Genomic DNA, 21,456 nt, shown 5'->3' on the forward strand with positions numbered 1-21,456 from the left:
CTCAAATATGAAAAACAGCGTGATCCCCTGTACCCTACTGTGAGTGTGACTCAAACTGCCCAAAGCTGTTGCATTAATTGTGTATTACAGTCTCCCCATTGTCTTTGCTTTGTTTGGAGTGGTATGACAGTGTGAGAGTTAACACCATTATCTAGACAGAAAAGGAAATTTTGCTTTGTAGCAGGGTCCAATTAAGTAAAATGATATATTAGATTACATTTATGGGTATTAACACTAATATGTTTTCAATGTGGTGTTGTGTATGATTACGGTTTTAAGGGACAATCAAGTACTTATCAATGCGAAAGCTTGAGACTATTTTGAATGTGTGCAATAAACAGGATCTTGCAGTTATCTATGGTAGTTTCAGCTCTGGCAGTTGTATTCAGAGAGGCAGTTTGCAGAAAACAAATCAAAAGTTAAGTTAACTACTCAAATAAGTAGAGCACATTGGCCCCAGCCAAAACAATTAGCTATTGGCATGAGTGAGAGATGTGTTGAGTTCTCCTTCTACCGAGGAGCCCAACGCAGATACACAGCTCCCCAAAGTTTATTTATATTTCACTGATATGTAGAGAAATGGGCCTGCCACGTCTCTTCATGTCAGCCAGTGTCATGAACTGAACTAAAACAGAGTTGGCGCCGTCAACGAATTACTCAAAATTAATTACTCATCAAAATAAAGTGGCAGAATAGCTACCCCATATTTGAAATGCTCCACCCCACATTTATCTGTTTCACTATTGTTGTGGTTGGATGAAGCACTGTGCCCATGTATTCTGGAACAAGAACAAGTAATGACTTAAATTAATTGTATGCTTTGCATTAAATGCTTCATTGGTTATCTGTCTCTGGAAAATTTGCATTTTCTTTTATAGTTAATTGGGAATCACATGAGGCGGAGACCTTCTGTAAGGTAGAGGCACGTACTGTATGGGGAGACAGCGTGCGTGTAAAGTAAAGCATAATGTCTGGTCTGGTGACTTTAGGATTACTAGAGAACAGATACTTCCTTATTGGCTGACAAAAGTCAACCCAGCGGCTGTTCAAGGTTTGTGCTTGAGCAGAATGGGGAGAATCAACCTTGGTAAGGGATGAGGACAGAAGCTGCATCCCAAAATTTGCCCTAACCATCTTCGTGTCCAAAATGGTGTTCGGTAGAGATGTGTGAAAGTCAACTTGGCTGATGAGGAAATCTTTGTTTTGGCTACTCAGGCAGTATCTATTCCCAATGCTATTCAATGGATTCTAAAATGTTTTCTCATCTTGTCACGATCGTCTATAGGTGGAAGAGAGGAGGACCAAGGCGCAGCGTGATATAAATACATCTTCTTTAATGAAGACGAAACAAACACTTTTACAAACGAGCCGCTATACAAACAAATAGTGCTGACACTACACATAGACAATTACCCACAACCTACCTAATGCCTATGGCTGCCTAAATATGGCTCTCAATCAGAGACAACTATAGACAGCTGTCTCTAATTGAGAACCCATCCAGGCAATCATAGACTTACCTAAACACCTACACTGAACACAACCCCATAAACTCTACAAAACCCCCTAAACAATACACACACCCTAAACTAGACAAAAACACACAAACATCCCCCATGTCACACCCTGACCTAACTAAAATAATAAAGAAAATAAAGATAACTAAGGCCAGGGCGTGACACATCTCTATTGCTCCCATCCTCACCAATGATTTGCTTAGAAATTGGTTAGTTATCACGGATTCCCCCGGAGGGGACCAGGGATGTACTTGATGCCTTCTAGGCGTCACTGAACTGGATCATTACCACCAACCCCGGACTGTCTTGTCTCATTACGCACACCTGGTTCACATTAGTATATGTATATATGTGCCCTCTGTTCCCCATCCTTATTGATTATTGTTCCATGTCCGTTGGTCTTGTGAGTACCTGTGCTCTGTGGCATCGGCTTTTGTGCTACGTTTACGGGTCTCGTCCCGTGTATTTATTAGAGGTTAACACCTCGTTCTTTTGTTTGGGTTACATCCCTGTGGTATATATATATATATATATGGATGTTTGTTTTGGGCTTCGTCCCCGTCATGTTCATGACGGACACTTTTTGGGTTGTGAAATTAAAAACCCTATGTCGTATTCCTGCGCCTGTCTCCAATCATTATACAGCGTGACATTAGTAAAGGAGATAATAATTCTGCATGATTAGGAGGATGCTATGTTTGAATACACAGTATGGCACACAAACAAGGCTGATCTTATAATCATGTTACAACTAATCTACACCCACCTGCTCATAGTGAGTGAGTGAGACCGTGAGAATCTGATAACACAGAAAGAGGGCATTGCAGGACATGGAGACAGACTTCATTGCTGTTCATTTTAAAATTAACTTTGAGCTGCAGTCCCTTTCAACAGACAGCACAATTATGAACGTGAAACTGAAATTTAATTAAGAGGGTAAAACTTTACTGTACTGCTAGATAAAATGAGTCCCTCCACTACCACCCGAGGACTGTGAATGATATGAAATCTACATACATTTTTCTTCTTCTCTGAATTAAATTATTATAAGGTTAATTTAGATTTTGTTCCAGTGCAGTAACAACAGAGGAAATCATTCCTGTAGAAAATGCTATCTTCTGTCCTTCTCACAAGGTGATTTATAGCTTATCAATCAATCAATCAATCAAGTTTATTTTATATAGCCCTTCGTACATCAGCTAATATCTCGAAGTGCTGTACAGAAACCCAGCCTAAAACCCCAAACAGCTAGTAATGCAGGTGTAGAAGCACGGTGGCTAGGAAAAACTCCCTAGAAAGGCCAAAACCTAGGAAGAAACCTAGAGAGGAACCAGGCTATGAGGGGTGGCCAGTCCTCTTCTGGCTGTGCCGGGTGGAGATTATAACAGAACTATGCCAAGATGGCATTATTTTGTGGAAACGTGACAATAACGGAGAAACTTACAAAAATAGCAAAATTAAAAAGCAGACTCAAATGGCCTTCTTTCCTTCTTTAGGTATCCCGGATCCATTGGAAAAAAGGTGCGATTTTTTTTCCAGTTCTCTACACACAGGCACAGTAAATTTAAACGTTTTCACATTTAAGCTGAAAAAGCTATTTGATAACCACCTCATTTGCCACCAGAACAAATTGCCCTGTATTTGGCAGCCTGCAGTCAAAGGTTCTGAGAACAGTAGCTCGCATTAGCTGGTATTTGACTCTTGTCTGCTCAGACAAAGTTTTGGAAGATTTGCTATGGTGGCTGTGTAGTGTTGTACGACTTGAGGGGAAAGGAAAGCAATCCATTGAAATTGAAAGTCCAAATGAAGAGTTCATCACAAGCTGAGGCGCCCCGTAGCTCTCGTGGAGATTGACATTTCACCATGGTGCCAGTCAGAGAAGCTAGATTAAAAGCCTGTACCCAATCAACCAGGAACGGCAAGCCTCTTGGAAGTGATATATCAGCGAGTAGGGTGTCAGCTGATCAATAACCCCACTGAGTCCACTGGTAGAAGCTTCTGCTGGGGTCGTTTGTCAGACCACCCCGCTCGCCGCAACATCTTTATACCGGTGTAACAGATGTAAATCGTACTCTCCTTGCGTTGTGTTTTGTCCAAATAAATCAAATCAGCCAGTGGTCCCAGTTGAGCATCATTTATTTCTGTTGCTGTTGTTAAATAGGAAACAGCACGTTAGTTGTGCAGGGCTTAACGGTATTGATGGCTGTCGATGGCAAAATCCCTTGCATCACATTATCATACTGGGGCGAAAAAAATACAAAAATACAAAAAAATATATAACGTGTAAATACCTGTTGTTAAATAGGAAACGGCACGTTAGTTGTGCAGGTCTTAACGGTATTGATGGCTGTCGATGGCAAAATCTGTAGCATGAAGACAACTGTGTTAGCATTGGGCTTATGTGACCATTACGTCGGTGTATGCTAGCTAACACACTTACTTACAGCAATCATATGCCAAAGCACATCCCAGAAAGCCCCTCAATCCCTAACAGGTACCATATACCCACACATGTATAAATCAGTAATGTACAGCAAACTTGTACACATTGTAAAATATAAAACAGTATTCAGAACGTGACCTACCCCTTGCATCACATTTTCATACTGGGAAGACCTGACGTTCGTGATCTCCCCCTATCTGCAAGCGAGGCCAAACACTACACGCCTTATTGCCATCAGAGTTGAACCAACCAATAAGAATGCTTGAACATTAAATACACCTTTCTTTAGAGGCAAGTGGAAACATAACCAACCCTGTTACACCGGCATGCGCTCATTTGCCTAATAACATCAGCCATCCAAGTGCTTTGAGTGTCTGGTTCAGAGCTGGATAAGGCAAAAAAGATTCCCCAAATGTCAGGAGTGGGACAGGCTTTGGGGTGTCGTGGTTCTCATTGAGGGGGTGTGAGAGTTGTTGACTGGCCCACTTCTGAGGGCCTCCTGCTGGGGCTCTAAGCATGGGCAGGCCCCTCGCTGGCAAGAGATCAGTCATGAAGCTGGGTCTGAGGCACTATCTGATCCAGTTGTAAGACAAGCAAACACACTTCAAATCCATATATCTTAATTTTCCCCCATTAGTGCTCCAGACAGTGTGATGTGTTGGGCACTGCGAATAACTTCCTTTCTTTCTCTTATCGTCCTCTTTGAGGAGTTGAACAACTTCTAACTTCTCTCCTATTTTCACAGTTTCTTGATCTTTGCCAAATCATTTAGCTATATCCACTTCTATTTGCTTAGAAGATTCTACAATGATTTTTGTGCGTTTGTGACAACAAAGAAGAATATTTCAAACACTTAGTTGTGAAATGTTAACCATGCTCTCATATTCCTCAAACACTCCTTGGTGGCACATCCTCCAGGATTCTCACTGGCGGTGAGAGGCAGCCACACATTACCAGATGGCATCTAACAACAGCCAGCAGGTCCTAAACGAACGGGCTGTGTCCCAAATGGCACCCTATTCCCTATATAGTGCACTAGGGCCCTGGTCAAAATATAGGGAATAGGGTGCCATTTGGGAAACAGACATAGAGATGGTGATAGGTGCTGTGTTCCCTCAATGAGCCTCTTCCTCCTGGCCAGGGGCAGACCCATTTCCTGCTCTTCCTCAGGCCGTGATCCCTGAACCATGCAGTCAGGCTAATGTTCTGTTTCACAGCTGTGTGTGTGTGTGTGTGTGCGTGTGTGTGTGTGTAGCAGCTGAGTTTGTTTACCTCCTGATCTCTGTGGGGTTGAGACTTTTGCTATCTTCAGTCACATACAGACCAACACACACACACACACACACACACACACACACACACACACACACACACACACACACACACACACAGTCTAAATGCAGCCTCACCCTAACACTCAATGAATGCATACACTCAACTGTGTCCATCTCGTCTGACCCTCTATGGATGTAGCCCAATGACATACAGCACAGTGCCATTGTCTTTATTTGCTTCTCCTACCTTCACTTATTGTGGCTGTGAAAGGAGTGAGGTGAGGGGTGATAAGCTTTGCTTGGTAAATTCATCATGGCCCATGTTGTGCTCCCTGTGCCATTGTCAGGCTGTGAAAGTCAGCTCAGCTGCAACACCCCAGCTCAAACGGGATAATCGGCTAATCCTTTATCTGCTTAGGCATGGAGGTGGCTGCCTATGTGTGCATGATGGGCCCTTAATTAATGACGATGGGGACTTTCGACAGCACAAGGCGACTGCGAGAGGGATTTGGGGCTGCAGGTTTCTCTTGCACAACAGCAGCAGCAGCAGCACCATTCCACCATGGATGTGACCTTGTGTCGCATTGTGAAACGCTACGTGACAAATCTGGCGCTGCTGCCCCTGTGATGCCACCACCGCTCGGGGGAAAACTTTCAGACTCAACCAGTGTTCCCCTATATTAATTTACCAGCGGGATGGTAAAAGGTTATTAATGTGAACTTAAAGAACTAAAACCATATATAAAGTATGTAGAAAAGATAATGGAGCTATACATTTTTTTATACAAAATCATCTTTGAGAACGAACAACCACCAGAATAAAAACTAGACAGTCATGAATAGTCAAAAAATGTCATGGCATGGGGTCTCCATTGATTTTGTTATAATGTTTGACTCACTCAGATAGCATAAGAACACAGCATAAGCCATGGCAAAATGTGTAGAATTGCGAGAAATTAGCTTAAAAAAGGCAAATTAAATCTCAGCTCCATGGCAAAATGTGTAGAATTGCAGGAAAGTAGCTTTAAAACAGCAACATTTTGTCTCTGGGGCCAAGAGGAGAGCCTCTAAAATGTTTGTCCGGAGACAGTGCCATTGCCCCCCCCCACACACACATACCCCGGAGTTAAAGTGAGGAGAGGTGTGACTGAGAGTGTCGGTATAGGAGGGGATTAGTATTTGAAAGAGGATTAGGCCATGGGCTGCTTCTAAGTGCTTGTTGTGTGCATCCTCAGCCGTGGCATCAGAGCACTGTGCTTGCCAAGTGATAAAGAACCCTGTACCTCTCTCTCTCTCCCTCTCTCTAACCATCTCTCTCTCTCTTTCCCCTTTCTCTCCCTCTCACTCTCCATGTCTCTCTCTTTCCTCTCTATCTCTGCCTCTCTGTATTGATCTACATCTCTCTCTTCCCCTCGCATCTTTCTCTCTCCAGCTCTCTTTCTCAAGGCAGAAGGTGTTCAAACTGACCAACCTCTTGGCACATGAATGGCTTGACCGAGCCATAAGATGATCGCTTAGGACTTGTGCCAACTCTCCTTTTAGCCTCTTGCTCTGTTGTCCAACACCTAACAATCCAGAGCTGACCGGTCAACTCAAGTGCTTCCATGCATGGCAGGAACTTGGCTTGTGTGTGGCTTCATGCACGGCAGCAGTGTGTGTAGTGAAGGTAGTTCAAAGAACTATGTTTGTGGGTGAGCACCCTGAGACCCCAGGGCTAACATCCAGGTTTAAGCTGCAGCTGACGACCCGAGATTGAAACCTGGTTGGTTACGTTGGTGCTGTGACTCTGATCACACAGTTGATGTACATTCGCTTCTGAGGTTGATGGAGGTTCAGTTTAAGTCAAGTGGGTTTCGAACTTATTTCTACCACTTCTAAAACAAACAGTTCCAATGAAACCACTAAACAGGTACAGTACCAGTCAAAAGATAGGACACAACTAACCTTTTACTATTTTCTACATTGTAGAATAATAGTGAAGACATCAAAACTATGAAATAACACATGTGGAATCACGTAGTAACCCAAAAAGTTTTAAACAAATTAAAATACATTTTATATTTGAGATTCTTCAAAGTAGCCACCCTTTGTCTTGATGACAACATCGCACACTATTGGCATTCTCTCAACCAGCTACTATGAGGTAGTCTCCTGGAATGCATTTCAATTAACACGTGTGCCTTATTTGTGGAATTTCTTTCCTTCTTAATGCGTTTGAGCCAGTCAGTTGTGTTGTGACAAGGTAGGGGTGGTATACAGAAGATATTTGGTAAAAGACCAAGTCCATAGTATGTCAAAAACAGCTCAAATAAGCAAAGAGAAACGACAGTCTATCATTACTTTAACACATGAAGGTCAGTCAATGTGGAACATTTCAAGAACTTTGAAAGTTTCTTCAAGTGCAGTGGCAAAAACCATCAAGCGCTATGATGAAACTGCCTCTCATGAGGACCGTCACAGGAAAGGAAGACACAGGGTTACCTCTGCTGCAGAAGTAGAGTTACCAGAAATTGCAGCTCAAATAAATGCTTCACAGAGTCCATCTCAATCAAAAATCTAAGTTAAAGAATAGGATAAATTCAAACTGTATTTAAAGATTTGATTTGGTCCTCATCTTTAACTTCGATTTTTGGTTGAAATGGAGCCGTGAATCCAACATTTTGTAGACAATCTGGAATTAAAGCCAGACTCGATGGCACAGATGGAACTATCCAAGCAGAAGAAACATCTCCTTCAAATCTTGATATTTGGATGCGTCGACATCCAAACACTGTCACACCCTGATCAGTTTCACCTGTCCTCGTTATTGTCTCCACCCCCTCCAGGTGTCGCTTGTTTTCCCCAGTGTATTCATCCCTGTGTTTTCTGTCTCTCTGTGCCAGTTTGTCTTGTATGTTCCACGTCAACCAGCAGTTTTTCCCCATACTCCTGCCTTTGCTATTCTCTTTCTTCTAGTCCTCCTGGTTTTGACCCTTGACTGTTCTGGACCCTGACCATTCTGCCTGCCTTGACCATGAGCCTTTCTGACATTCTGTACCTCCTGGACTCTGATCTGGTTTTGACCTTTTGCCTGTCCACGACCATTCTCTTGCCTACTCCTTTTGGATTATTAAACATTGTAAGACTCCAACCATCTGCATCTGGGTCTAGCCTTGTGTCATGATAAATACAATTCAATGTCCCTTGTGCAGTAAGGTAAATGGCCTATTAACTTGTTTACAAGTTAACAAATTATATGTGGGATTCATGTCTCCATCTCAACCAAAAATAAAAATTAAAGAAATAAAAGAATAGGATTAAGCCAGTGATTCAGATCTAGCTATCGAAGCCATATGTTAATATTTGTCAACCAAGCACAATTCAATATTACTTTTCTAAGACATTAAATAGCCTTAACATTAGGCTATCTTACAAATTAATGTAGCAGTATTTATTCTACCTTAACATGAGAAACATGTCCATGGCCACATTGAGTTTACTGTAACAATAAATGTCTTATGTAATCATATAAAGAGTACATGTTCAGGGTCGCAGGTCTGTGGAAATATTCACAATTGCTATAATAATCTGCACAGAATCTTAAACGGCATTGATCACTTGCACCATATACTTTAATGTATTCTCAACTGCAATCCAGGTCATTTGGTTGTGCTATTTATTAGATGAAGCACAGTGATAACACATTTAGGTGACAACTAAACAAAAAAATGGACATTGATTTTCCATTGGAATTTGGTGATAACACATTGGGAATTCAACAAACTTTTGGCTGTCTTTTTGAGTGGGTGAAAATAAGTTGGAATCTCATTGGTCAATGTATCAACCAAATGTTACCCAATTCTTCACGTTGAAATGATGTGGCGTGCCCAGTGGGTAGTGAGATCCAATACACTCCAAATGGAAGCAGTGGAACAATCTATAATTTTCACTTCTGGGCTGCAGTGATACAATAACAGCACACAAAAGATTATACACAAAATAGATAAATGTGAAACAGCTGGTGGGCTGAAAATGCATTACTCAGTCGTTTTTTCCAAACCAAAGTGAAGCAATGAACAGCCCACCGAATGTTATTGCTTCGCTTTACTTAAACTGATGTCGGGACAAAATCAGATAATTGATTTATATTTATAAAATTATATTTATTTTTCATCTTCTCCTTTTATATTGTACAGCCAGGCGTTCCTCTATCTCTGCCTGTGTGTGCGTTCACTATTCTTTGAGGTTATGTTGCAGGCATAAAATGCTGACACAGACGGCCACCAAACCTGCTCATTGGGATCAAACTAACAGATGTGCTTTCTGTGAGAGGAAGTGGATGTGTCATAACAACTGAGAGGAACAGATTATACCTGTCAAAGAGAGTTCTATAGGAAGTTAGAAGTTGGAGGGCAAAGCCATACTGCATAATGTGTGCTCAGGGGTTAAGGTCCCCCTTGGTACAGAAAATAGATCTAGGATCAGCTTGCCCTCCCCGAATCCTAACATTAACCATTAGTGGGGAAAATGCTAAACTGACCCAAGATCAGCATCTTCTAGGGTGTAAGACTATTTCGAAGATAAATACACAATGCAGAGGACGAGAGGTCAATAAAGTACTAACAATCAATGGAAATAGGTGTTTTTCTGTAGTATCAATAGGTCAGAGACATGGAAGGAATTTGTTTAGGCATCGAGCCTGAAAGAGGATATTTGTTATTTGGCCATTGGCCCAGTTTTATTGCAAGGAATTCTAATTGGTCAACCACAGGCTAGGGCTGGGTTATAAAACTACATCCTGTCCCTTTGTTCTGTGGAGAGAATCACTGGAAAGAATCCCTGAGGACAGGGGAGAATAAACATATACCTCCCCGCATGATTTGTTCTCTTTGTATAAAACCATTTTTCTCCCCCTGATTTGCTTTGGGTCTATGTTATTGAAGAGTAACATCAACTGCTAACAACGGGCAGCTTCACTCTACACCTGCATGTGCAGGGGCCTTCAAATCCAGCCCCACAGGGCCACAATGTCTGTTATTTCCCCCCTCTCTTTGCTAGGCTACAGAACAGTTGTTTTATATTGGCTTGCCAGAGAGTCCACATACACCGAGTCTAATCAGCAGCAGATTCCAAGGTCTAAATCAGTTGCTGGTCAAAAAGGAATGGAAGGAAACTAGTGGTATTTAATGGACACATCATGATCATGGACTCAGGGCTGAGTGACTTAACTCACCCAGTTTAGCAACCATGTAATGTTAGATGCTAGTCATTTCGTACCAAAAACCAATGTCAAGCTGCGTCCCAAATGGCACCCCATTCCCTACAAGGTGCATTAGTTTTGAACGGAGCCCTTTGGCACCCTATTCCCTAAGCTCTCTGGTCAAAGTAGTGCACTCTTTAGGGAATAGGATGCCATTTAGGGCACAACCAATGGCCCCTGTTTAGCATGTCTTCAAATAAATTCAAACCAATTTGTCAGGCAACAAATCTATTTAAGAGATGATTATGGCATGAAATGTAAAATACATTGACTTAAATTGGGTTTTGGTCCAAAAGAGGCTAATTTAAGCAGTTGGTGGCATCAATAACCAAAGTGTGGATTGCAGTCTCCTCACTGATCAATTGAAGATACATCGGAAACAGATTCATCAGCACTGATACTACAGTGAAAGTATTTTTCTCAAAGTCCTGCCATGAATAAATTATACAGATTGGAAAATAAATTGACATACGAGTAACAGAGTTTAGATTGTGCCGTATACTCACTCCACAGCTTGAAATGCTGCCAATGGAACTGCCTGATTTGGTACCTTTTCGCAACTGGTTTGTAAGTTGTCAAGCAGGGCAGCCACGTGAGTTGGCAAGGAGACAGTGAAGGAAGCGATACTGTTAGCAGCACAGTGACACCAGTTACATGATTTCACTATAACAGATAGTGGCAGTGTAATCTATGGTGGGTAAAGTGCCAATCACAGCTGTGGATGGGAATCTCATTAGAAGAGTGACTTAGTGCTACTTACAGGGGCCTTTGGTGGATAGTATTACGTGCATTTGAGGACATGGTGACGGAGTGGATAACTTTGCCAATCATGAAAACGCTTCACATAAGGGTGCCTTCTACCATATTGTTACTCAACTAGTTTTGGTAACTTGCAATAACTGTAATGTAATAGCTGTAGTTTTTTTACATCTGAAAAGTAACATATTATAACGCTTGACTTGTTCCATCTACAGTTGAAGTCAGAAGTTTACATACACATTTGAACTCAGTTTTTCACAATTCCTGACATTTAATCGTAGTAAACATTTCCTGTCTTAGACCAGTTAGGATCATCACTTTATTTTAAGAATGTGAAATTTCAGAATAATAGTATAGGGAATGATTTATTTCAGCTTTTATTTCTTTCATCACATTCCCAGTGGGTCAAATTAGTATTTGGTAGCATTGCCTTTAAATTGTTTAACTTGGGTCAACCATTTCAGGTAGCCTTCCACAAGCTTCCCACAATAACTTGGGTGAATTTCGGCCCAATCCTCCTGACAGAGCTGATGTAACTGAATCAGGTTTGTAGGCCTCCTTGCTCGCACACGCCTTTTCAGTTCTGCCCACACATTTTCTATTGGATTGAGGTCAGGGCTTTGTGATGGCCATTCCAATACCTTGACTTTGTTGTCCTTAAGCAATTTTGCCACAACTTTGGAAATATGCTTGGGGTCATTGTCCATTTGGAAGACCCATGTGCGACCAAGCTTTAACTTCCTGACTGATGTCTGGAGATGTTGCTTCAATATATCCACATAATTTTCCTTCCTCATGTTGCCATCTACTTGCTGAGCGGCCATTCAGGTTATTTCGATATAGGACTCGTTTTACTGTGGATATAGATAATTTTGTACCTCTTTCCTTCAGCATCTTCACAAGGTCCTTTGCTGTTGTTCTGGGATTGTTTTGCACTTTTCGCCCCAAAGTACATTCATCTCTAGGAGACAGTACGCATCTCCTTCCTGAGCTGTATGACGGCTGTGTGGTCCCATGCTGTTAATACTTGCGTACTATTGTTTGTACAGATGAACATGGTACCTTCAGGCGTTGGGAAATTGCTCCCAATGATGAACCAGACTTGTGGAGGTCTACAATTTGTTTCTGAGGTCTTGGCTGATTTCTTTTGCGTTTCCCATGATGTCAAGTAAAGAGGCACTGCATTTGAAGGTAGGCCTTGAAACCTCCAATTACCTCCAATTATGTCAATTAGCCTATCAGAAGCTTCTAAAGCCATGATATAATTTTCTGGAATTTTCCAAGCTGTTTAAAGGCACAGTCAACTTAGTGTATGTAAACTTCTGACCCACTGGAATTGTGATATAGTGAATTATGAGTGAAATAATCTGCCTGTAAACAATTGTTGTAAAAATCACTTGCGTCATGCACAAAGTAGATGTCCTAACCGACTTGCCAAAACTATAGTTTGTTAACAAGACATTTGTGGAGTGGTTGAAAAACTAGTTTTAATGACTCCAACCTAAGTGTATGTAAACCTCCGACTTCAATTGTATATACTTTTTAGGAAGCTTGTTTGTTTGCCACGTAGGACCATCCCGATCTCGTGATCTTACATTCTGTTTCGCTACATGGATTCATAGAATGTAGGCTCACGAGATCAGGATGGTCGTACGAGGCTATGTATTTGTGGCTTCATGATCAATATTTAGAAAACAACTCTCCATATATTGTTTTTAACAAAGACAGTGCATCTTATTCTATAGACAGTATTCCGGTGAGACTGACTCTTTACAGGTTTAACATACAATCACAGAAGCAGGTGGAACAGATTGACATCCATATGGTTGTTGCCAAGAAATTGTAAAGCCCGAACATTTTACATGTGTATGTATTCAGTCTACAGATTTCATATGTATGGCAACAGTTGGGGTCAGAGGCATCATGCCCATAGATTTGCCCTTTTTTTAAATGGTAAATTAATTACTCAACTTAATTTTTAAGCCCACGTTTTATCATAATTATTTATAAAAACATCTGCCAGCGGTATTTTGCGGAGGGGACACACTGACTGGAACAGGCAAAGAGTACTCCCCCCCACCCCTATTTTCCCAACTAGAAAATACATAAATTGCTTTAATTCTTATGTTATGATACTATATACCAGCAGTTGTACTAAACTCATAAAGCATAAAAGTTCTTAAAGAATCAATGTGCATAATTAATAAAAATTACAATTGAACAGGTAAAGAGGTATGCTTAGATAACCTATGCAGAAAAAATATATATATTTTTTACATAGAATTAGGCATCATGATTATGGCTCTAGATTGCAGGAAAAAGCTGTTTCACGTATTTGAAAAATGCACAATTCTCCGACTTAACGCTATTACTATACTATTGAATTATTCTAGTGAATTATTGAACTGCGCATTAAATAATTAAACAAGGTATTAAATTATGCTACAAGATGCTTTTTTATTTTATTTACACTGAACAAAAATATTACTGAGTATATAAGGAAATCAGTCAATTGAAATACATGAATTAGGCCCTAATCTATGCATTTCACATGACTGGGAATACAGATATGCATCTGTTGGTCTAAGATATCTTAAAAAAGGTAGGGGCAGGGATCAGAAAACCAGTGAGTATCTGGTGTGACCACCATTTGCCTCATGCTGTTGATTGTGGCCTGTGGAATTTTGTCCCACTCCTCTTCAATGGCTGTGCAAAGTTGCTGGATATTGGAGGGAACTGGAACATGCTGTCATACACGTCGATCCACAGAATCCCAAAAATGCTCAATTGGTGACATGTCTGGTGAGTAGGCAGGCCATGGAAGAACTGTGACATGGTGCCGTCCGTGCATTATCAAGCTGAAACATGATGTGATGGCGGCGGATGAATGGCATGGCAATGGGCCTCAGGATCTTGTCACGGTATCTCTGTTTATTCAAATCGCCATCGATAAAATGCAATTGTGTTCATTGTCCGTGGCTTATGCTTGCCCATACTATAACCCCATTGCCACAATGGGGAACTCTGTTCTGTCACGACTCCCGCCGAAGTCGGTCCTTCTCCTTGTTCGGGCAGCGTTCGGCGGTCGACGTCACCGGTCTTCTAGCCATCGCCGCTCCACCTTTCATTTTCCATTTGTTTTGTCTTGTTTTCCCGCACACCTGGTTTACATCCCCTCATTACTCTACGTGTATATTATCCTCTGTTCCCCCCATGTCTGTGTGTGGTATTGTTCGTTCGTTACGTGTGTGATGCTTCAGGCTGGTTTTGCGCCGGGTATTGTTGTAACCCGTGGTTTTGTTATTTGTACCTATTTGTGTAATTTGTGCGCTATCGCTTTTTTCCTTGGGCCGGAGTGTTGTGACGCAGTTGCGTCCGGCTGTTTTCCTCTGCCTGAATAAAGTGTGCCTGTTCACTCATCTCTGCTCTCCTGCACCTGACTTCCTTTGACCAGTTGCGCACACTCTGACATGTTCACAATGTTGACACCAGCAAACCGCTCGCCCACACGACGCCATACATCTGCCCAGTACAGTTGAAACCATGATTCGTCCGTGAAGAGCATAGTTCTCCAGCGTGCCAGTGTCCATCGAAGGTGAACATTTGACCACTGATGTCAGTTACAACACTGAGCTGCAGTAAGGTCAAGACTCTGATAAGGACAACGAGCACACAGATGAGCTTCCCTGAGATGGTTTCTGACAGTTTGTGCAGACATTTTCAGTTGTGCAAACTCAGTTTCATCAGCTGTCTGGCTGGCTGGTCTCAGACGATCCCACAGGTGAAGAAGCCGGATGTGGAGGTCCTGGGATGGCGTGGTTACACGTGGTCTGCGGTTGTTAGGCCAATTACTGCCAATTCTCTAAAACGACATTGACGGAGGCTTATGGTAGAGAAATGAACATTCAATTCTATGGCAACAGCTCTGGTGGACATTCCTGCAGTCAGCATGCTAATTGCACACTCCCTCAAAACTTAAGACATCTGTGGCATTGTGTTTTGTGACAAAACTGCCATTTTAGAGTGGCCATTTATTGTCCCCAGCACAAGGTGCACCTGTGTAATGATCATGCTGTTTAATCAGCTTCTTGATATGCCACACCTGTCAGATGGATGTATTATCTTGGCAAAGGAGAAATGCTCACTAACAGGGATGTTAACAACATTTGAGAGAAATAAGCTTTTTGTTCATACGGAACATTTCTGGGATCTTTTATTTCAGCTCGTTAAACATGGGACCAACACTTTACATGTTGCGTTTATATTTTTTATCAGTATATTTATTGGCCCATCCACCCCCCACAGCTTTTTTCTTACATATACACTACCGTTCAAAAAATGTAAAGGAAAAGCACATTTTTGTCCATTAAAATAACATCAAATTGATCAGAAATGCAGTGTAGACATTGTTAATGTTGTAAATTACTATTGTAGCTGGAAACGGCTTCATTTTTATGGAATATCTACATAGGCGTACAGAGGCCTATTATCAGCAACCATCACTCCTGTGTTCCAATGGTAATCGCACCTCCAAATTCTGATGCTCCAGATACTCAACTAGTCTAAAGGCCAGTTTTATTGCTTCATTAATCAGGACAACAGTTTTCAGCTGTGCTAACATAATTGCATAAGGGTTTTCTAATGATCAATTAGCCTCTTAAAATGATAAACTTGGATTAGCTAACACAACATGCCATTGGAACACAGGAGTGATGGTTGCTGATAATGAGCCTCTGTACTCCTATGTAGATATTCCATCAAAAATCTGCCATTTCCAGCTACAATAGTCATTTACAACATTAACAATGTCTACATTGTATTTCTGATCAATTTGATGTTATTTTAATGGACAAAAAAATGTGATTTTCTTTCAAAAACAAGGACATTTCTAATTGACCCAACACTTTTGAACGATAGTGTACATTATGCAAACATTTTACAGACACTGCTGTCAGAGTCTAGGTGATGTGGGTAAGGCGGAGTCAGCCTGTCACTTCCTGACCATAGAGAGCCATTGTTTCTCTATGGTGAAGTAGGTCAGGGCGTGACTGGGGGGTATTCTAGTTTATTATTTCTTTGTGGGGTTCTAGGTTATTATTTCTATGTTGGTGATTTGTATGATTCCCAATTAGAGGCAGCTGGTAATTGTTGTCTCTAATTGGGGATCATATTTAAGTAGCACCTAGCATCTCTCCTCCGGACCGTACCCCTCCCACTCCACGAGGTACTGAAGGCCCCTCGCCCGACGCCTTGAGTCCATAATGGCTCGCACAGTATACGCCGGGGCCCCCTCGATGTCCAGAGGGGGTGGAGGAACCTCCCGCACCTCAGACTGCTGGAGAGGACAAGCCAACCACCGACCTGAGGAGAGACACATGGAACGAGGGGTTAATACGGTAATCAGAAGGGAGCTGTAACCCGATCCCCCGGTGCACACACCGGGGCCTCACTGCCGCCTAATGGCCCGTTGCAGGCGCACATAGGCAGCATCCCATGTTTCTTTAGAGCGCCGAAACCATTCGTCCACCGCAGGTGCTTCAATCTGGCTCTAATGGAACGGTGCCAGGACCGGCTGATAACCTAGTACACATTGAAAAGGAGATAGGTTAGTGGCAGAGGGAGTTTTGGGCCATCTCTGCCCAGGGGATGAAAGCCGCCCACTCCCCCGGCCCGTCCTGGTAATAGCCCCGCAGAAGCCTACCTAGATCCTGGTTAACTCTCTCCACCTGCTCGTTACTCTCGGGGTGAAAACCTGAGGTGAGGCTGACCGAGACCCCCAGGCGTTCCATAAACGCCCTCCAGACCCTAGACGTGAACTGGGGACCCCGATCAGAAACTATATCCTCAGGCACCCCGTAGTGCCGGAAGACGTGGGTGAACAGGGCCTCCGCAGTCTGTAGAGCCGTAGGGAGACCGGGAAAAGGAAGGAGACGGCAGGACTTAGAAACCCGATCCACAACAACCAGGATCGTGGTGTTTCCCTGTGACGGAGGGAGATCCGTCACGAAATCCACCGATAGGTGTGAGCACGGCCGTTGTGGAACAGGTAGGGGTTGTAATTTCCCTCTGGGCAGGTGTCTAGGTGCCTTGCACTGGGAGCACACCGAGCAGGAGGAAACATAAACCCTTACGTCCTTAGCTAAAGTGGGCCACCAGTACTTCCCATTTAGACAGCGCACTATCCGACCGATGCCAGGATGACCAGAGGAGGGTGACGTGTGAGCCCAACAGATCAAACGATCGCGGACATCAGACGGAACGTACAGACGCCCAACTGGACACTGGTTGGGAGTGGGCTCTGTACGTAACGCCCGCTCGATGTCCGCGCCCACCTCCCATACCACCGGAGCCACCAGGCAAGAAGCCGGAAGTATGGGAGTGGGATCCGTGGACCGCTCCTCTGTGTCATACATCCGGGACAGTGCGTCTGCCTTAGCGTTCTGGGAACCTGGTCTGTAGGAAAGGGTGAAAACAAAACGGGTGAAAAACATGGCCCGCCTGCCTGACGAGGGTTCAGTCTCCTTGCCGCCCGGATGTACTCCAGATTGCGGTGGTCAGTCCAAATGAGGAAAGGGTGTTTAGCCCCCTCAAGCCAATGCATCCACGCCTTCAGAGCCTTGACAACAGCCAACAGCTCCCGATCACCCACATCATAGTTTCGCTCCGCCGGGCTGAGCTTCTTTGGAAAAAAAGCACAGGGGCGGAGCTTTGGTGTTGTACCCGAGTGCTGAGACAACACAGCTCCTATCTCAGCCTCGGACGCGTCCACCTCTACTATAAATGCCAAAGGGGGATCAGGATGAGCCAGCACGGGAGCCGAGGTAAACAGAGCCTTCAGGTGACCAAAAGCCCTGTCCGCCCCCAGCTTACCACTGCAGTCGCACCGGTCCCCCTTTAGCAAAGCGGTAATGAGAGCCGCTACCTGACCAAAGCCCCGGCTAAACCTCCGGTAGTAGTTGGCAAACTTTAAAAAACGCTGCACCTCCTTTACCGTGGTTGGAGTCGGCCAATTACGCACGGCTGAAATGCGGTCCTTCTCCATCTCCACACCTGTCGCGGACAGTCGGTACCCTAGGAAGGAGACGGACTGTTAGAAGAACATACATTTTTCAGCCTTGACGTACAGGTCATGCTCCAACAGTAGACCAAGCACCTTGCGCACCAGGGACACATGCTCGGCGCGTGTAGCGGAGTATATTACAATGTCATCTATATACACCACTACACCCTGCCCGTGCAGGGTGTAGTCTACAAAAGATTGAAAGACTGATGGAGCATTCATCAATCCGTACGGCATGACAAGGTACTCATAGTGCCTAGAGGTGGTACTAAATGCCGCCTTCCACTCATCCCCCTCCCGGATACGCACCAGGTTGTTAGCGCTCCTGAGATCCAATTTTGTGAAGAAGCGTGCCCCGTGCAATGACTCTGGCACACTGGCTATGAGAGGCAGCGGGTAACTGTACTTCACTGTGATCTGATTTATACCTCGATAGTCAACACACGGGCGTAAACCTCCATCCTTCTTCACACAAAAAAAACTCGAGGCAGGTGAAGTGGAAGGCCGAATGTATCCCTGTCCCAGAGATTCGGGGACATATGTTTCCATAGCTGCCGTCTCCTCCTGTGACAAAGGATACACGTGACTCCTGGGAAGTGCTGCGTCTACCATGAGATTTATCGCACAATGCCCCCGTCGATGGGGTGGTAATTGAGTCGCCTTCTTTTTACAGAAGGCGAGAGACAAATCGGCATATTCAGGGGGGGGATGTGCATGGCGGAGACCTGGTTTGGACTCCACCGTAGTTGCACCTATGGAAACACCTACACACCTCCCTGAGCACTGACGTGTCCATCCCTTGAGAGCCCCCTGTTTCCACGAAATAGTGGGTTCATGATCGGCCAACCAGGGACGCCCCAACACCACAGGAAACGCAGGTGAATCGATCAGAAAGAGACTAATTCTCTCCTTATGATCCCCCTGCGTTATCATACATAGTGGAGCTGTGACCTCCCTGATCAGTCCCCACCCTAAAGGACGACTATCTAAGGCATGTACAGGGAAGGGCACATCAACAGGAACAATAGGGATGCCTAATCTAATTTCTAATTTCCTCACCTGGGATGATCTACCAGTGCCCTGCCTGCTGCCTCGACTCCCTGGAGAACCTCCCCAGCACCGACCAGCAGTGTGCCCTCTGCGGCCACAGGTGGTGCAGGGAATGCTCCCCCCCCCTCCGGTCCCCCTCATAGCAGCACCTCCTAGCTCCATCGGCATTGGATCTGAGGTGCTGGGGGATGGAACTGACGGACCTCGATCCGGATGTCCGCGGGAGGCCAACAGGTTATCCAGCCTGATGGATAGGTCCACCAGCTGGTTAAAGGTAAGGGTGGTGTGCCTGCAGGCTAGCTCCCTACGAACGTCCTCGCGTAGACCACACCTGTAGTGGTCGATCAGGGCCCGCCCATCCCGCGCCGGCGGCTAGAGTTCGAAAGTCCAGAGCGAAGTCTTGTGCGCTCCACATCCCCTGTCTGAGATGATCCAAGCGTTCCCCCGCCGCTCTCCCTTCAGGTGGATGATCGAAAACCGCCCGGAAGCGGTGGCTAAAATCCTCATAATTGTCCAACGTCGGTCCTTCCCTTCCCCAGACTGCGTTGGCCCATTCGAGTGCTCTACCAGTCAGACAGGAGATGAGGGCGTTTACACTCTCGCGTCCCGAAGGAGCTGGGTGAACGGTTGCCAGGTAGAGCCCAAGCTGGAGTAGGAACCCCTGGCACCCGGCAGCCGTTCCATCGTATACCCTCGGGAGCGCGAGCCGAATCCCACTGGATCCAGGTGAAGGAGGGGTGGACAGCGGTGTGGGTTGTTGTGGAAGCTGGGGTGATGATGATGGGGTTGCTGGAAAACCTCCTCTCTCCCATCGCTCCATGGTTTGCAGCACGCGATCCATGGCTGTGCCGAGACTTTGCAACATAGTCGCTTGCTGCTGGACGCGCTCCTCCATAGGTAGAGGAGGGCTGTGTGCACCTGCTGACTCCATTGAAGGTGCGTGTTTCTGTCAGAGTCTAGGTGATGTGGGTAAGGCGGAGTCAGGCGCAGGACACAGAGATGAGTAATAATAGTAACTTTACTCAAAAATAATCTTCCAACAAGGAGAACGAAAATCCAGAATCACATGAACGAGACAACTGACAACAATAAACACGCACAAAACCATGATGGCTCCAGAGGGTTAAATAGGGAAATAATTCAAATGTAATGGGAACCAGGTGTGTACAATACAGACAAAACAAATGGAAAAAGAAATGTAGATCGGTGGAGGCTAGAAAGCCGGTGACGTCGACCGCCGAACGCAGCGTGAACAAGGAGAGGCACCAACTTCGGCGGAAGTCGTGACAACTGCACTTTTTTTCTCACAGTAGTTACATAGTTAGAATATAGTTATTTGATATACATTACATCCGGATAGATAGTACTTAAACAAATACAGTATACATACACAGTACCAGTACTCATTCAAGGGTTTTTCTTTATTTTTACTATTTTCTACAATGTAGAACAATAGTGAAGACATCAAACTATGAAAAAACACATATGGAAAGATGTAGTAACCAAAAAAAGTGTTAAACAAATCAAAATATATTTTATATGTGAGATTCTTCAAAGTAGCCACCGTTTGCCTTGATGACAGCTTTGCACACTCTTGGTATTCTCTCAACCAGCTTCATGAGGTAGTCACCTGTAATGCATTTCAGTTAACAGGAGTGCTTTGTTTAAAGTTAATTTGTGGAATTAATGCATTTGCGTTTGAGACAATCAGTTGTGTTGTGACAAGGTAGGGTTGGTATACAGAAGATAGTCTTATTTGGTAAAAGACCAAGTCCATAATATAGCAAGAACTGCTCAAATAAGCAAAGAGAAACAACAGTCCATCCTTACTTTCAGACATGATCGGTCAATCCGGAAAATGTCAAGAACTTTGTACATTTCTTCAAGTTCAGTCGCAAAAACCATAAAGCACGATGATGAAATTGGCTTTCATGAGGACCGCCATAGGAAAAGAACACCCAGAGTTACCTCTGCTGCAGAGGATAAGTTCATTAGCGTTAACAGCCTCAGAAATCGGCAATTAACTGCACCTCAGATTGCAGCCCAAATAAATGCTTCACAGAGTTCAAGTAACAGACACATCTCAACATCAACTGTTCAGGGGAGACTGTGAA

General features: G+C 44.0%; 1 protein-coding gene across 1 annotated transcript in view; it reads right to left on the reverse strand.

Moving 5' to 3' along the window:
• pigu (phosphatidylinositol glycan anchor biosynthesis, class U) overlaps positions 1-20,154 on the reverse strand; it is a 38,865-nt gene extending 18,711 nt beyond the window's left edge. Inside the window, exon 1 of the mRNA XM_038966065.1 lies at positions 19,910-20,154. Coding sequence (XP_038821993.1) covers positions 19,910-20,154 — 245 coding nt within the window. The remainder of the gene's footprint in view (positions 1-19,909) is intronic.
• Positions 20,155-21,456: the final 1,302 nt, after the last annotated feature.

The sequence above is a fragment of the Salvelinus namaycush genome, chromosome 2 (genome assembly GCF_016432855.1).
Source record: "Salvelinus namaycush isolate Seneca chromosome 2, SaNama_1.0, whole genome shotgun sequence".
NCBI classification, from domain to species: domain Eukaryota; kingdom Metazoa; phylum Chordata; class Actinopteri; order Salmoniformes; family Salmonidae; genus Salvelinus; species Salvelinus namaycush.